Source organism: Bos indicus, chromosome 4 (genome assembly GCF_029378745.1).
Source record: "Bos indicus isolate NIAB-ARS_2022 breed Sahiwal x Tharparkar chromosome 4, NIAB-ARS_B.indTharparkar_mat_pri_1.0, whole genome shotgun sequence".
Taxonomy (NCBI): domain Eukaryota; kingdom Metazoa; phylum Chordata; class Mammalia; order Artiodactyla; family Bovidae; genus Bos; species Bos indicus.
Genome location: NC_091763.1, coordinates 69,473,150 through 69,489,892, shown reverse-complemented (window position 1 = coordinate 69,489,892; position 16,743 = coordinate 69,473,150). Strand labels below are relative to the sequence as shown.

Here is a 16,743-nt window from a genome sequence, read left to right as displayed (position 1 = left end):
ATGACAATAAAGCTAATGATTCATGGAAAGAATCTTTTTAAAAATTCAGATGTTCAAGCTTAAATCTATTAAATTCTATGTGGAAATAAAAACAATTTTACATTTTAAAAAATCAGAATTAGTTTATTATCCTTGGATGATATCCATTGTATATTTTGTGTATATATCCATGTATGTACACATACACAGCAAAAAGATCACTATTAAAGCTATAAATACAATAATATTTAATATAAGGGAAGAATATTCTACACAAATTAGTCACTGACATGTTAAAGACCTCTGTGGGCTTTATTTTTGTTTTTGTGTTTTTTTTTAAAAAAAAAAAAGAACAGTTTTTGGATTGTAAAGTGAAATTATCTTCAATTTCCCCATTCTAAGAACTGCAGTTCATTTCATAGGTTGGTTTTTTTAATTACTATGACATTTATATTTATCTAAGACAAAAATACATTACATACTGCTATTGGCCTTATTTCTTCCCTCCCAGCCCCCTTCCTCCCTTTTTTAAGCTTCCCTTGAATTTCATTCAGAAAGTAAAGAAGATGAATCTCTGTGGTATCTGTACAGGGTTATTCCCTTTTTAACTTGCATGCAGTTGAAAAAATACATCATTTTCAAAATGGTCTTCATGTTACTGTTCTTCCAGTGATGATTTACCCCTTTTCCCTGACTCTAATTTTTTTCAACTCAACAAAGACCAGCTATATTATAAGGGGCCTTAATTGAACACAGGGGTCGCTGTTGAGTAGTACAAAGCATTTTTTCTCCCCAGGGGCTGAGTACTTGCAGCTATACCTACAAAGACTTCGATAAATTAAAAGGAAAATGTTCAACTTGTGTTTGTGTAATAGAAAACTGAACTCCAAAGCAACAATGAGCATCAGGTAAACGTATCCAACACAATTTACAGACATAATTGAAAGCATTACAGCTAATCAGACATCTAAAAGAAAAGCTTGCTCAAATGAAATGTCTACAGAATCATTAGTTGGCAGCCATTCTATTACAATCACACATAATGTCAGTGGTGCCTTGAGCCTGTGCCAATGACAACAGCATAAATTTTGCATCTCATTTCTATGGTCATAAAATTAATGATCAGTTTAAAAATACTTCTTTGTAAAAGTTATTGCGCAAAGAAAAGACATGAATGTGTCCCTGTTATGTACTCAGAAGGATAATTATAGGGTTGTTGCTCATTAATACTGTTTCTTGTTTCCCTAGAAAAGCATTTGATTTATCCCACAACTTTCAAAAGTTTAATTAACGATACAAAGTTAACAATCTAAAGGACAATGATCCAAGACTTCTCATCCTATAATTTCATTGGTGAGTTAAACAACACAGCAAAATCAAGGCTTAATCGTACCACAGCAACATATGTCTTTGGAAAACATTTTTAAATTTTTAATAGTTGGTTTCAAATCACTATTACCCCTTCTTTTTAATATAGGTCCATGATCAATTAATGTTTTCCTAAATGCCTGGAGATAAAAGCCCATGAACAGTCATGATCTCTCCCACCACGAAAGGTGATTTAACCAATCTACAGCTTGTTTTAGCAAATATAGTCCTATTTTAGATGCAATCAGGTAAACATTAAACCAAATAACGTATCTAAAATTCAGATGATAACCATTCCCTTTCATAGAAAATGAAAGACAAACTCGGTGGGGGAAATTACTTGAATGAAAAATATTAATTTCTAATTTTCTTAGTTCATGTGTCCAAAATAATTTCTCAAGTAATAATACACAGATAAATAGACATAATTAAGCATTTAACTTGTCACTTCTTAAGGGAATCTGTAGTTTAATTCTTGAAAATTTGGAAGATTTGATTCACCACAAGTAAGATTCACTCCACAACTCTCCTACCACACAAGGGCTAATTTATAGCATGCAAATATGAGGCAATTTTAAAGGAAGGATACCACTCCTCAAGCATTTAAATTCCTACCTTTGAAATACACTTCTACTGCTATAGGCCCCCAAACTCAAATATGCTTAACACATTTGTATAAGGCCAGAGATGGGGTGGAGGAGCTGCAAGCTACTTGTGCAGATTTCACTGGGGAGCTAACTTTCAACAGAACATATACTATGTTAGGAAGGGTAAAAGTAAGGAAATTTAACACGATCCAAAATGACTCTTCTGCTGTTCTGAAGGATTCCATCAGAAACAACTAAAATGGGTCCCTTCTTACCTAAGCGCCTTGGTACTCAAAAAAGCAGTTTAGTCAATTAATAAACTTAATATCACCAATGAGGTCAAAGAAAGTTGCTTTCTCAGTAAATCTATTCATACTCAACATCAGTGGAGTTTTAGGACAAAATCCACTAAATAATTTTAATTTAAGGAAAACCATTTTAAAGGAGAAAATGAGTTTTTAGTTATGACATCTCAAGGGAATTGAAAACAATATATTCACATTTTTTAAAGCTGTAGACATCAATATTTGAAAAACATTCTCTTGAAAATATTTGTCTCATGTTAATAATGCACGCCCTTCTGTTAGTAATTTATGGTTTCCTTGAAATTTATTTAAAGATTGAATTATAAATCAAGATTTACTAAATTTTCTTGATAATGAAGTTGAATCTGAGAATACACATTAATATAATATTGAACACTATGTGCCATGCATAGCTATCTTCACATTATCTTAATCATTCTGTAAAGAAAATAACAATACCAAAATCATCACTGGAGTCAAACAAGCCTGATATAAGGACAAGATACAAATACAAGTAAAACTTTTTTATTATATACCTAATATGTATTAGAAAATTCTATTTTATACTCAGTCAACAACACTGTTTACTCAAGTAGTAATGCAGTTCAAGTCACATTTAAGAGTGCTATGACCTTGTCATGTGACAGAGAACAAATTCTAAAACAATCACAATTCTAAAATTAATTCTAGGGCCTGTATTTAGGCCCTAGAATGAAGCCTGTATTTAGGAGTATACTTTATATTACGAAGCTATATTGCAACAAAGAATAAAAAACTATGGTTAGATAGTTATGTCATGTACAATATCTAAAGGTTATAAGAAGAGATGTGAGAGGAAAGCAAGGAAGGATGACAGACATCTGTGTACATTAGAGAAAGTAACAAATCATTTATTCAAGATGAATAAATGTGAATTAATTCACTTTATTTAAGAACGCTCTTCCAGGTCCTTTTTTCTCCCAGTATTATTAAAATGGTACTTAACCATCATGTAAAAAACAGCACGTGAAAAAAATAGGAGTATAAAGGTAAAAAAGGAGGAAAACAGCCTCTGGTCACTTCACTGTGACCCCATATTGACCTGAGAGAGAGGAAACAGCCAAAAGGAATTCTGCCCAGGTCTCCCTAGATAAAGACAATCCAAAAACCCCAAGAAGAAAATATAAGGAAAAAGAAGAAAAGCAGCATTATCAAAATATACTTAGATGAACTAAATTTATTCAATACAGAGATCTATTAATAAATTCTTATTTTTAAAAAAAGATGTATTTTGAACAACTGCTTATTCAACAACTAAGCCTGTACTAACATCCTTTTAATATTTCTAACCAACGACACGAGTAGTCTTTTTAGAACAGCTGAATTATACTTTAAGGGCAGAATGGCATAAAATTACTTAGCTTCTCATATTTCTCCAAGGTATAGATCTAATTTATCCACAGGCTTACTTTTGAGCAGGCACTCTTGGTGATTAGTTAACTCAATACAGCAGTATTGAACTACAAATGACTTATTCAGAGGAAAATGATTATGGGGAATCTCTGAATTCTGTGTTATTTGAACTCGTATTCTAGGCTCATTTTTCAATTTTTATCAAATACTATATAAACCTCCATTCTCTTTAGAGACAAAGAATGTATCTCAGTAATGTAATTTTAATATCCACACACCTGAACAAGTCCTAAACCAGAATACCAAAGGGAAAATTCCTATCCCATTATTGAATCATACGCAATTCTGCAATGACTTTATACTCTCACATTTTCTTAGCTTAAAAATGTTTAATGTACAAATAATGAAGTCACAATGAGAGTCCAATAGTCACTAGAACAAAACGTGTGTTTTAAGAAAAAAAGGCAGAATCTGATATGTAATATTCCCCTATAAACAGTGCTTTGTATAAAAGTTATAATTAAAATGCATAAATGCATTATTTCTATACTCAGCTAAGCAAAATGCAACATGATTAAACCCACAGTTTAGGATTCGTTGTAGAGTACAAATAAGTAGGCATTTGTGGAGAGAAGTTTCCTGCTCTTCCCTTTATTTAATAGTGTCTAAAAATTTAACATGGAAAAAAAAAACTCTTATTTGCTCCAATCACAACAATCTTGATGACAATGTGAAAAGAAACTGTGGCTTCCTTTTAACTGTTTGATTTTAGGTTTGTCTGCTTAAGTACTTGGTTTATTGAAACTGTCATTACTCTCTCACTTATCAGTAAGCAGAGATATGAGTTTCTCTGTGGTATCTGCTAACTAACCCCAGTTAGAAGATGCCACACTGCTCCTCCCAAACCCAGAGCCTAGCTCCACATAGTTAACTGACCTCATGTTTTGACCCTCATACCAGCGTCCACAGGCTTCAGGTCATGACCCATGAATTAGCATCATGGAAGTAAGGGCCATACCAAGTTTCTTTTACAGAACTGAAGACGTCAAAGGTAGAGACGTCCTACGCCTTTCTAAACTTGGTTTTCAGTACACTCAGCAGCTGTCTCTCAAATCTAAAGGAAGACAATCAGCTTATCAGCACTCTCACATATTTCCAAAAAAGGAAACTGAATTACCTTCTTTGAAAATGTCTATTGCATACATTTATTCATCTCAAAAGAAACACAAGAATAATAAAAACTAGCATATGAAACAGATTTTACTCACGTTCTCAAACAAAAATTGATAGTTTTCAAAACAATTATCCTTTAGAAATGTCACCTATGAGCTCGCAGCCACAGGCCCTCCTGTTCCCATCACCACTATAAAGTAATCTCTACAGGATTAAATGGTGTTGGGTTGGTATCTTCCCTCTGCCTCACCAAAGTCTTCCATGTATAACTGAAGGTTATACAAATTAGGTTAACAAATTTCTGCCACAATGAACCCCAAGAACCACAAAACCTAAGAATGTTAAACACAGATTTCTGTATCAAAAGACTGTGCAGGGTAGATTCTAGATAAGCTTTTTAATTTTATTCTCAGCAGGGGGAGCTAGCACTCTCATCTTGAAAGTCTAGGTATACAACATGGAAATTTAAATTTTTGATTCCAACTATCGAATTTCAGCATGTGTCAGATTTTCCTATTGAAAATCTCTGCAAGGGAAAAAAAAAATGACAGGTTTAACAAAACTTGAAAATTTACCTTTGTCTTGAGATTCCTGAAGATAACTGTAAAAGAAAGCAATAACATATTTTAAAATAAAGGTTAACAAATCAAAATAAGATCTAATCAGTGGCAATGATTCAAATCTATTTTAAAATCTATACTATGAATATATATTTAAAGAAAAAAATACTTCCTATCCTGAAATGGTAATTCCAAAAGGCTAATGAATTTATACTAAAGATATTTTTAAAGACTCAAGTTACAGTAGTAAAATTAGAATATATTATTAATATGTACAACTTAAATTACACTTATTCATTTGAGTATCTGGAGGTATTTTCCATATTTATGTTGAAATTCTCAACCTACCTAAACCTTATCAGTGAAACCAAATATTTTCTCAAATAATCAAAATGAACAGTTGGATTTTGCAAAAATACTTAGAAAAATAGATAATCAAGAGCCTTCACAAAAAAAGGTATTATGATAAGCATGTCTGTTTTTAAAAATTATTATAGTAGAAATATAGTTTGTCCTTTAAAATACTTCAATTAGATTAGAATCTAAAAAATTTAATTCCACAATTATCGGTCCTTCATTAAAATGTTAATTACATTTCTTCTAAGTAAGAAATAAGTAATAAAAGGCAAGTAAGTGACTTACATAGACTTTACATCTTTTATCTTCTTAACAAGGGCGTCTCTCTTTTCCTTTGCTTTCTTGGATAAATTTTCCCCTCTCAGTATGTCTGCTACAAATGTTTCAACATCTAAACCATGAAATATAAGAAAAAGGACACAAATTATAGGAAAGAATCATTTTTTTGTGAAGACAAATAGGATAATGATTGTTTCTACCCATAAGTGTTAATATCTGTACAATTTGTTACACTTATTTATCAATCCAAAGCATAACAGTTGAAGTATGCTTCAAACACTAAATTGGACAAATCTGTTCACCACTTAGCTAATAAAATGTGTATGTTCTACTTATGCTTAGCACAGCGAATGCTATTTGAATGTTTGGCATCATTAAACCAGGAAGAAACATGCACATTTTAATAAACTACGGTGCCCCATAAACAAATTCTCTTGTATAAAAGCAAGCACAGAATTTACATGCATATGTTACTATCATTTTATAGTATTTTATAAGTTCCTGTATGAACAAGTCATTCACAATATTATATCAATAAAAGCTAATGTCTCTGGCAAAGGCTGCTTTTCCCAGCATAATCAATTTTCAGTCATATGTCATGCTTAACCACTTTAAAGGGAAAAAAAAAAAAATCCCTTATTCTAGCCAAGATTTCCAAATCAAACCCTCCTCTTAGGTTCCTACCTGCCCCACCCACTCTGGCAAGCTATTCTCAAATAAAAAAGATAATCAGTTGCGTGATTTTGTGTGCTCCTGCATCCTGTCTTGGCATTACTACCTGGAAATACTTCTTTAAATAAAGGAAAAAGTGGCAAAAATACATTTATCCACTATTTTAAAATATAGTAACCAACAGAAAAGATTTCTATGGCCTCATGCAACATTTTCACACAGCTTCTTTTTTTAATTTAATAAACTTTTATGCTGCTTTCTAATTCTAATATGCAATGCCATCTAATTCTTACTGGTTTGATTTTATAATGGCCCCACTCTTATTGTTCATGAAATACTGTACAACTTTAACTTTATAATCTGAATTTCAAATCTCAATGAGATATTTAATATAGAGGATACCATTAAAATTTTTTCAGTAGGTATGCCTATAAACCACCCATATTTCATATTGAAGAGATGTGTATATGTTCTATTTTCTTTTTATTTAACTAATTTGTCTCCTAACTCACACTGATATAAAGATGGTATCAAAACATACAATAAGATTATATTCAGTCAATTCAAAGCAGTATAACAAATAGTCTTTCAACTGTACTTATAATTAGCAAGTTAAAACCTAGTATTTGAAATAGATGTTACAATTGATCTTAAATTCTTGATTACAAAAGTAACTTGATCCAATGAGCAAAGCTGATTAAACTGTTATTCTACACACTCGTAATAAATTATGTAAAGGTGAGTTTTCAATAAATCAATATGACAAGTGAAATAATTAAAATTTAGTCTTGGAATAATTTTTTTAAAATAGCTCTCTGGTTTGAAGTCCATTACTGACGTGTTAAAAGTACGTATCTGAAAAAACAAAAGCGAAATGTCACAGCTTCTCTTTCCTTGAGCTGTCCATGTTTCGAAGAGGGGGACACAGAGACATAATCTAGTACCAGTGCAAATTAGACCCACACCTTTAAATGAGTTCAAAACAACCAGACATAAAAAAGCACTCTCTTCCCAACTCTAAATTTTGTACCCAGAGGAGTAAGCAACCTCTGGACATTCAGATTATTAGCTGAAATGGAAAAAATCATTGGCTTCTCTGAGATGACTCCAATAAATCTACTAAGAAAGTGAAGTTAGAGGAGTAGCACCTCTTACTCCAAGTACACTCAGTACTTGGGAGAATCACTGGCATAATGACTTGTAAATAGTGTGCTTAATTTAACTTTCACTCAGTATTTGTCTTTAATTTCCTCATCCACACGAGTATTTAATTGCCTATTTTACATTTTCACTATACAATTCAAGTTTAAACAAATGGGATCTATTTTCTATCTCCGGAAGCAATAACAGAACGAATTGCAGCCCAAGAGCTATTCCTTTACAAGGTCTTTTCAGTTCTATAAAAACTCATAAAACAAAAAGCTGTAACGTTCTATATAGTGTTTCCTAACAGTACTGAACTGAACAACAGTGCCAAAAATTTTTTTAATTATTGAGGCTATGCTATTTTATGAGGAAATTCTTGTTGAAAGAGTGTGAGACTGCAGGAAGAATATGCCTCATTTGTTTTCTTAGGGGGAGGCGATTCAGAGATTGCTCAAGGGGAAAATTCTGTATTTTTAGAGTAGTCAATGTATTTATTCCTAAACTTATGCCAGACAAACGGTTTAAGGCAACAAAAAAAGATTTAATAAACATTGATTTTTAAAGATTACTTCACAAAGGAGATATGAAAAGCATAGAACCTGCTTTGGTTCCACCCCCCCCCCTTTTTTTTCTATTTTTTTTTTTTTAACCAAGTAAGAACTTCAAAGTGGAAGTGATTGCTGCAATAATCTTAGTCTGTTGGTGCCCACAAACTCAACTGGTCTTCAAGTTTTTGAAATCTTCTTTTTTTTTTTCTTTCTTTCTGAAAATCCATAGAGTGCCCATTTATTTTGAAATCGAACTAAACCAGCCTCTCGCAGACACAGGCGACCCCGTGGACGTGCCCGCGGCCTTCGCCGAGCACCAACCCGCTCCCACGGCGCAAAGACAGAGTGTGTGCTGAGAAGTTTCTCTGGCTTCACCGTGAGATGCTTGAGCTCCGCAGTCCGAGACACTCGGTATGTTAAGCCCCAGGGTTCCCGTCATCAGAGCTGGGAGCAAAGAGCACTGGTTTGGGGCAGTGCTCTCGCTAGACAAATGGGACTGGATCTGTGACTTTGTAGCTCAGAGCCAGGGTTGTATTTCAAAAGCCAGCAATAAAAGTCCTAGCGAATGAAGCACTTCTCTGGCAGGTTGGAAGAGATCTGAAGCTTTTTATTGTGCTCTGAATAGCCTTGCAAACGGTAAACTAGCAAGCCCTCTCCTGCCTTCCTTTAGGGGTCGTGTCCCTCTGTTAATATGTAGATTTCACCGACTCCAGACTGCCTGTAATTCGGGGAACAGCCGTAATTCGATTACAAGAAAAGGTCAGCCTGCGTCTTCGCTGGCCTCTTGGCCTGGTGAGTTCGATAGAATTCCTCATTCTCAGAGGAGGAAATCTTGGCTCACTCGCGTACTCCGCGGAAGAGGAGAAGCTTAGGGACCCACCCGGCCACGTGGAGAAAGCGCAGTTCCGGTGCCCCCTAAACATCAGGTCAACCCCTATCGCCGCTCTGCGCAGTCACTTAGACCGCAGGTCAGCGCCGCCTGCATTTAACCCCATCTCCATCCGCTTCTGTCCCCAAGTCATCATCAAGGAAGAAGTTACTCAGCGAATACAAATGTGGTGGTGATTTTTGCTCCTATTACACCTTAACACCGTCAAGAGTAAACCTGATCTCCCAGTATAACTGTAAAGATACGGGGGAGAGGGCCGCTGAAAATAATCTGATTTGCGAATGCTCTGTAGATAAATATTAAGGTCTGAAAACAGAATTAAAAGATGATATCATGTCTTGGCTCGGCAATCCTCAAACAGTTTAAGTAAGAAACCTCTCAATAATCATCTCAATCCCTAACAGGCAAATACTTAACACACCCCAAATCACCACATGGTACTCCAATTTTCCTTTTTTTTTTTCTTTCTTCTCTTGTACATAGGACCCCCTAGAAAAACTGCCACTCATCTCCCCCCTAGAGTCCCAGAGGCTAGGACAGGTATATAATACACACACACACACACACACACACACACACACGCAAGCGCTCACACGAACAGTTTACTACCAGTTTCCATACTGATTACAGAGTGAAAAAGTGAAACCACACGAGGTTATACCAGTTTTTAAATTCTTGCAAACTATAAACTTTCAGCTTCTCCAAGCTGAGTACATAGCACAGGTTCCTACTCTTAAACAAAGCCAGGGTTTGACCACTTGCCTTCACATCCTCCACCAGCAAACAGCCTGGAATATGACTTCCAGACTGGTGAGCGTAAACAAGTCACAGAGGTAACACCTGGTGTGTCTTCTGCCTAGTCCCCCAATCAACCAATACTTCACCTCCCTGGGCAGGCATGCAAGTGTGCAGACACACACACACACACACACACACACACACACACACACACCCCCTCTGTGATGGCCTGAACTGTACAGGAGAGAGAGGCAAGAATTAGACTGAATCCACCACCACGTGCTCAGCCCCGTATCAACAAAATGAGTGTGAAACCAATCAAACCATACCCCCATGCCCCAGATGGCCTCACGACTTAATTCCACAACTTTCTCTACTTTATGAATTGGGCCAAGTTCCACTTAGTGTTCACTGACGTGCTATCACTAAACTTAATGTGGTAAGAATTCCAGCCTAGAATTGAAGTTGGCACCAAAACAAAAAGAGAAGCTTTTCATCTCTGGTAAAGGAGGGTACAGTCTTACCAAACACAAACTGGTGAAAACATAAAATCTGTTAAACTGGGTACATGTATACCAATTAAGCTCAATGCCCAAAGTTGGGAAATGGCTAATTGAAAAGTTATTGATTTGTCTAATAAATGTCTTTCTCTTGATTACCCGAGCACTTTTATAGGTCATGGTTGAACTGTGGACTTTTCAAACATGGAAAAGGGGACATGAGCAAGCACAAGAAGTTCTCACAGTATGATAAGTAAAACATACGTGAGTCTTACCATCCATTTATCTCACAAAATTTTCAAAATTGGCTTTGGAGGCTAAGTGATTTATTTTGATAGAAAACTGGACTGTTGAAGAATAGAGATGAACATTTTTTGCCTCTAAAAGATGACTCTTGATAAATAGCACTTTAAAATGATCAAAATCTTATTTTCAAAGAAGCCACAGTGAATAAAACAATAATCTGAGATTTACACTATATTCACCATTAGGTAGCATCTATTGTAATGTGTTCACCATGTGATTGAAAAAGAAATGTAAACTCAGTGGAATGAAAAAGATAGACTTAGCTTTAATTGAAAAAGACAAACTAAGTGAATAATGAGTATATAAAAACTAGCCTATGCCACTTTTATCACCCATATATGACACTTAATCTTAAATTTATGAGAGAACTGAACTGTGTTTCAAATCACCGAGGCTCTTCTTACTCTGTTGTTTCCACCTTCTTTCCAGTAATGCTGGATAAAGTAGAGCTAAACTCATTTAGAAATTTTTAAATTTTTATACTTCTTCTTTTTAGTATATTTAAATTTCTTTTTTAAAAGAAAACCAGTGATAATTTGGATTGAGTAACTATAAAATTATGCATACAAGCATACGATCAAGAGCTTTGTTTAGTAATCTGAGATGAAAATACTTTAAAAGGAAAGTCTTGGGGAAAAAAAGCCAATCAAAAATTCCTGCCAAGAAAAAGTAGGATATTGTATGCTTAACATGGGCAAATAATTCTCCTAACGTCACATCTTAAGTCATCTATGGTATCTGACCCACATAAGAAACTATCAGTTTCTTGTCCCTTGATTTACAAACATATATTCCTACTTCTAGAAGACAAAATCTTAGAAGTGTCATGGACTGATTTCACTGTAAGATCAAATGTTCTCCTATCAACTTTAAACTCATTAGTTATTACTGTCAAAATGGGGCAGGCTTGTTCTTACTCTATAGGAAAAACCAGGTGCTAAGGAAGTAGGTGACCATTGGTGACTCAGTAGGTGGCACTCTTCCCTTAATCCATACTTGGCCAATGCCCCAGAAGGAAGTTATGGGGCATGAGATATACTATAAATGATTTTCAGAAGACAAACAAAACCAAAATGTTGACCAAATTGTAAATGGAACTTCAAAGGTAGAAATCAAACCATAGTATTCTTAGCATTCAAAAAGGAAAAAAAAAAAAAAAAGGTGTACCTATATCTCAGCTGAATTGCATTACTTATCTAGTGTCCCTACAGGGATTATCAATTATATGTGAAGGTTTTTTAAAATGTCCTAGAAATTCCCAATAGAGGAAAATGCAATATTTCTAATCAAGACTGCCAAGTGAACAAACTCTCAGGGTCACTTTGCAGACACAGCTCTCGTTATTGTTTGTTTTGGGTTTGATTTTTTTCAGAGTACATACTGACAACCACCATTTTCTTCCTTCAACATTGGTTTCATTTTCTATCTCAATGAAAAGAAACTAGCATTTTCCTACAGCTTTCCTTTTTAAATGTGCTGTCCTAATACAAATCAATGAGAATATCAGACTGCAAACCAGGAACAGACCAGTATTCAAAGGGAGATTAAACAAGATTGGGGGAGGGGGGTTAATTCCTCTCACTTTCTTGCCTGCCTGGAGGAAAAACTCACATAAATCAAGATTATTCTTGCTGTTCATCCTAGTCAAAATATTTGGACGTGGGAGAAGATTATATGGACAAAATTTGGGATTATCCTTTGTTTCTATTTATCCAAGCTAAACTTGTTCTTCCATTGCTGTGAAAAAAAAAAATTAAAGTTTGCCTGTATTGCATGTGGCAGTTTGCAACTTGCTTTTAACAAAAATCTGTATGTTTTTTTCTACTCATGGAACAAAAAAATAATGCAACATTTTTTATAAAAAGTATAGGTTTTCAACATTGAATATACTGATTTCATGGAAATATAAATAACTACAAACTATATAGCCACTTTCTAAAGTGCATCATCAAATGCGAGTTAAGAATGATAACCTCTATGGATTTTTGCATTTCTACAAAATGCAAAGGAATAGGAAAGGAATAGGAAGGAGGGGGAACAAACATTGAAAAGAAAGACTAAAATTACTATAATCAGAAGGAAAAATAAAAGAGAAAGAAAATAATAAATTGATAAGAATACATTTGAGCACATACTTCTATCAAGCAGTTGAAATGTCAAACATTTAATACATCTGAGTGACACAATAATTTGGATAAAGGGAACACAGAACATAATGGAAGCTATCCAAACATTTTTTTTGATAGGCATATCTTTTGCTTTGATTCTTTCTTTCTGAAGGGATTTTAAACGCTTGCAAAGTTTAGTTCTGTATCTTTCCTGCCTTGGAATTCTAGCATAGTGCCATGCATTCTAAAAGCACTCAACTGTTAACTACAACCACCACTGCCAACATGTCCTTAGTTTCAAAGAACGAACCAGGTAAGCCAGCAATACCTTTAAAATTCAAACCAGTGCCAACTCTTCTTCTATAGTTTTAATAATTTTAAATCTAACCATACCCTGTTAGTCAAACACTTGAATAAAACGAAATGTGAATAAAACTGCTGATCTCACTTATTCTTTAAAACTTCTCTACAAAAATAAGATTTTAATTAAAGTCAGCCATAAAACATTAACTACTTTTCTTCAAATGGCTAGTTTAAAAAGAAAACTGAGAAACATTGGTTCACTTGTTTCATTTCTTTAAAGTATATCTCATCATAGATATTTATATTTCCTCATAGCCATACCTCTTGAAAATACAGTATAAGCCAAATTTGTCATTGCTAGAACTTTAATGTTTTAATAGTTCTTAGTATTTCATGTGTTTTAATATGTGATTTACTTCAATAATGTGAGATACTGAAAATGTCAAGAAGATTATTTTTGAAATGCTAATTTCAGATATTATGTATTATCTGACTACAGAGCAGAGAAATGGCTAAAGTATATACAAAGTTAGCAATGGCAGATAACTTAAGTATTATTTAATTCTGAGCTTTCAATTAAATTACCCAAGGGCTACATGAAATACTTGTAATCCATGGGGATCAGAAAATAGAGTCTCATAACCTATATATCATACTATCTGCAAATTATGCCAGTGGGATCCAGATTACAAACTGTCTACTGTGAGCTATCAAGCTTTAAAAGCATGTATCCAGGGGTCTATGCTTTACTTCTTAAACTCAAAAATTCAGACCTAAAATATCCTGAAAATGGTGACTTCTCTTTTTAGAGTTATGATAAACAGTTCTCCAACCTGGTTAAATAATATTCTAAGCAAGGAATCCCAGCATGGTAACAACAAACATGTTAACTGTAGTAAAACAAAATCAGCACTCACTTCAAACTCTCATAGAATGGAATAAAAGCTGCCTTGACTCAGTCCCTACAGTTCTTTCAGTATATCCCACAATGGTACCCATTAACAAGCATTTCTTAGAGTAAAACACTACCCCACCACAAATGCATTCATAACACTGCAATCATGTTCACAAAACATGTCTGCATTCATACACTATTAGTTTTATTTTCTCTAACAGCATATTAAGAGATTTAGTCTCACAGTGCTCTAACAGTAACTACATATAATGCCACATTTTAAATATTGCTTTAAGAGTTAAAATAAATTGTATCATAGGCATCTAAGAGAAACTTTTAACCCACTTTTTCTTGACCAATATTGAAAGATACCTAAACCAAAAATTTTAGATCAAAATTCAATATTCAGAATTCTGATGTACACATGACAAAGTGAATAATGGGAAGAATTCCAGAGCATCAGGATAGGTAAAAATTTTGCTACCCCAGAAAAGGATGTATTTTCTACGTTGTGCAGAAATATGTTTTTATTGGCCCCTAGCGAAAATATACATCTCCCATACTAGATAACGAAGTAGCAGTGGATTTGTAACAGCCTTGAAGAATGCATCTTTAATTCCTAAGTTCCTACAAACGGTCACTTAAGACTGAAAAGGGGAAGATGGGGGTGCAAATACGAAATACTGTACATTCATTGTCACAGGAAGCTAGACTTTTACACATCCTTCCCTTTTTGTTGTAACATGTTACTCAGGCTGAAGACAAGTGGTCATTTGAGAGTCAGGCCCCCTTTGAAAGTCTCAAATATGGGTGGGCTGAATGTTCAAGAAAAATGGGAGTTTTAGAAATGACAAACCCTGTGGTCCCATAACCCCTAACTCCTAACCCCTGTAGTTCAGAAATCTTTCTCTTCCATCGGCCAGGGGACCAAAGAACTAGTTCTTTGACTTCTCTCTCCTTCCCCATCTCTTTCTCTCTCTCTCTCTCTCTCTGACACACACACACACACACACACACAGTCTTCACGACACCCTGATCGCGCGCGTACACACACACACAATCTTCACGATACCCTGATCGCGTTAGTAGAGCCCACCAAGAAGGGCTTCCTCACCATCCTCGCACCAAATTTCAACACACACGCCCACTCCCATTCTCACATCCCACTTCCCCACTCCCAGTCCCGCTCCCACTGGGCAGGAGGCGTGCGGAGAGCCAGGAAGGAGGGTAGAGACTCCGAATGCTTCTGTCCCCGCCGGCTCGCCGTCCCCGCGCCCCCGCCCCCGCCACATTACCCGCCCCCTTCCCGCTTTTTACCTGCCAACAGGTTCCTAATTTCCTCGGGGAGGGGGTAGGGAGCGGAGATACTGCTGGGGTTGGGCATGTTAGGGAGCTCGGGGCGTGAGGGGAAAGGACCTGTGCTGAAAGGGGAACCGACCCGCTAGGGCTGCGGCTGCGATCTAGACTCGGACTATCCCGGTAAGGACAGCGGGGCTAAGAGTCCGGACACTGCCAAGCCGAGGCTCATAACAAGGAAGTCACTGAAGCCCCAGCCACAGCTGCTGGACTCTCGGCCCAGCCCCGCCCGGCAATTTGGGGCGGGGAGGTGGGAGGGGCGGGGGGCGGGGAGGAGGGCCGAAGGGCCTGAGGTCTTAACTGCGCATGTGTAATCCCTAGGTTTTCCTTGCCTCTGAGAAGAGCCTCAGGGGAGGCCACACCCACCGCTACGTGGAGCGGGAGGAGGAGCGGCTGGTGGGAAAGAGCGGACTGGGGCTGCATCACCTGATCCAGCGCCTGAAGCGCTTTGCGGCCATTTTGGTCACTGGTAGCGGCGCAAGTGCTGACCGTTTCTGCACTGTCCCAGAAAATAAGGACTCTGAGGTGCGTCCAGGTTTTCCAATTGAGAGACTTTCTGGTTTTAATAAGTCCCGCCAAGGTTTAACACTTTGCGCAGTACCCCAGATGAAATTTTCGACCGCCCTATTCAGGCCTTCTTTGTCCGATTGCATGATGGCATCAAAGTCCCATCTTCCGCCAGTCCTCCCAGAGAGGCCAGTCCGGAGCTGCTCCAGAGAGCTCTCCGATTGGCTCTTACACTACTCTTCTACGTAATTCAGATTTGGAGGGTGACCGATCTCCCCTACTAGGAAGCGCAGAGTTCTAGTTACAAATAGAAATAGATAGCACTGTCCACCTATAAGCATCAAAGAGAAAATTGCTGTAATTCCATTAAAACGGAATTATAAAATTTGTTCATTGCAACCTGATCGTTTAATCATCAGATACTTACTGAGTATAATCTCAGCAAATTTACTGAGTTTAATCATCAGATACTGTCTTCTAACTCTAAACCTTTTACAGATTTTCTCTAAAACGCAAGAAGACACGTTCTGGTGCCTTTATAGTGTGTGTGTGTGTGTGTGTGTGTGTGTGTGTGTGTGTGTAGAAGAAAATATTTTTTCTTCAGATAGGAAACGGAAGATTTTATTGTGGCTCCAATCGCAATATAAATTGTTTATTCCTGTACCGTCCAACCTTCACTAGATCAATGGTCCTTAAACTTTAGTTTGCGTTAGAACCACAGACAGAACTTATTACAATGCAGTATCAAAAGTCCCACTCCCAGAAATTCTGATTC

General features: G+C 36.1%; 1 protein-coding gene and 1 long non-coding RNA gene across 3 annotated transcripts in view; one reads left to right on the top strand and one right to left on the bottom strand.

Moving 5' to 3' along the window:
- SKAP2 (src kinase associated phosphoprotein 2) overlaps positions 1-15,696 on the bottom strand; it is a 171,630-nt gene extending 155,934 nt beyond the window's left edge. Inside the window, exons 1-3 of one of the 2 annotated variants that reach the window (XM_019958861.2) lie at positions 15,423-15,696; positions 6,007-6,112; positions 5,380-5,405 (exon numbers count right to left, since the gene is read on the bottom strand). In XM_019958861.2, the coding sequence (XP_019814420.2) occupies positions 5,380-5,405; positions 6,007-6,112; positions 15,423-15,489 (199 nt within the window). In that variant the 5' untranslated portion in view covers positions 15,490-15,696. The remainder of the gene's footprint in view (positions 1-5,379; positions 5,406-6,006; positions 6,113-15,422) is intronic. The other variant, XM_019958860.2, reaches the window with a different exon arrangement.
- Positions 15,471-16,357, top strand: LOC139182726 (uncharacterized). Its single transcript, XR_011566264.1, has 2 exons — positions 15,471-15,584; positions 15,783-16,357. It is a non-coding gene; the product is annotated as an uncharacterized lncRNA (long non-coding RNA).
- Positions 16,358-16,743: the final 386 nt, after the last annotated feature.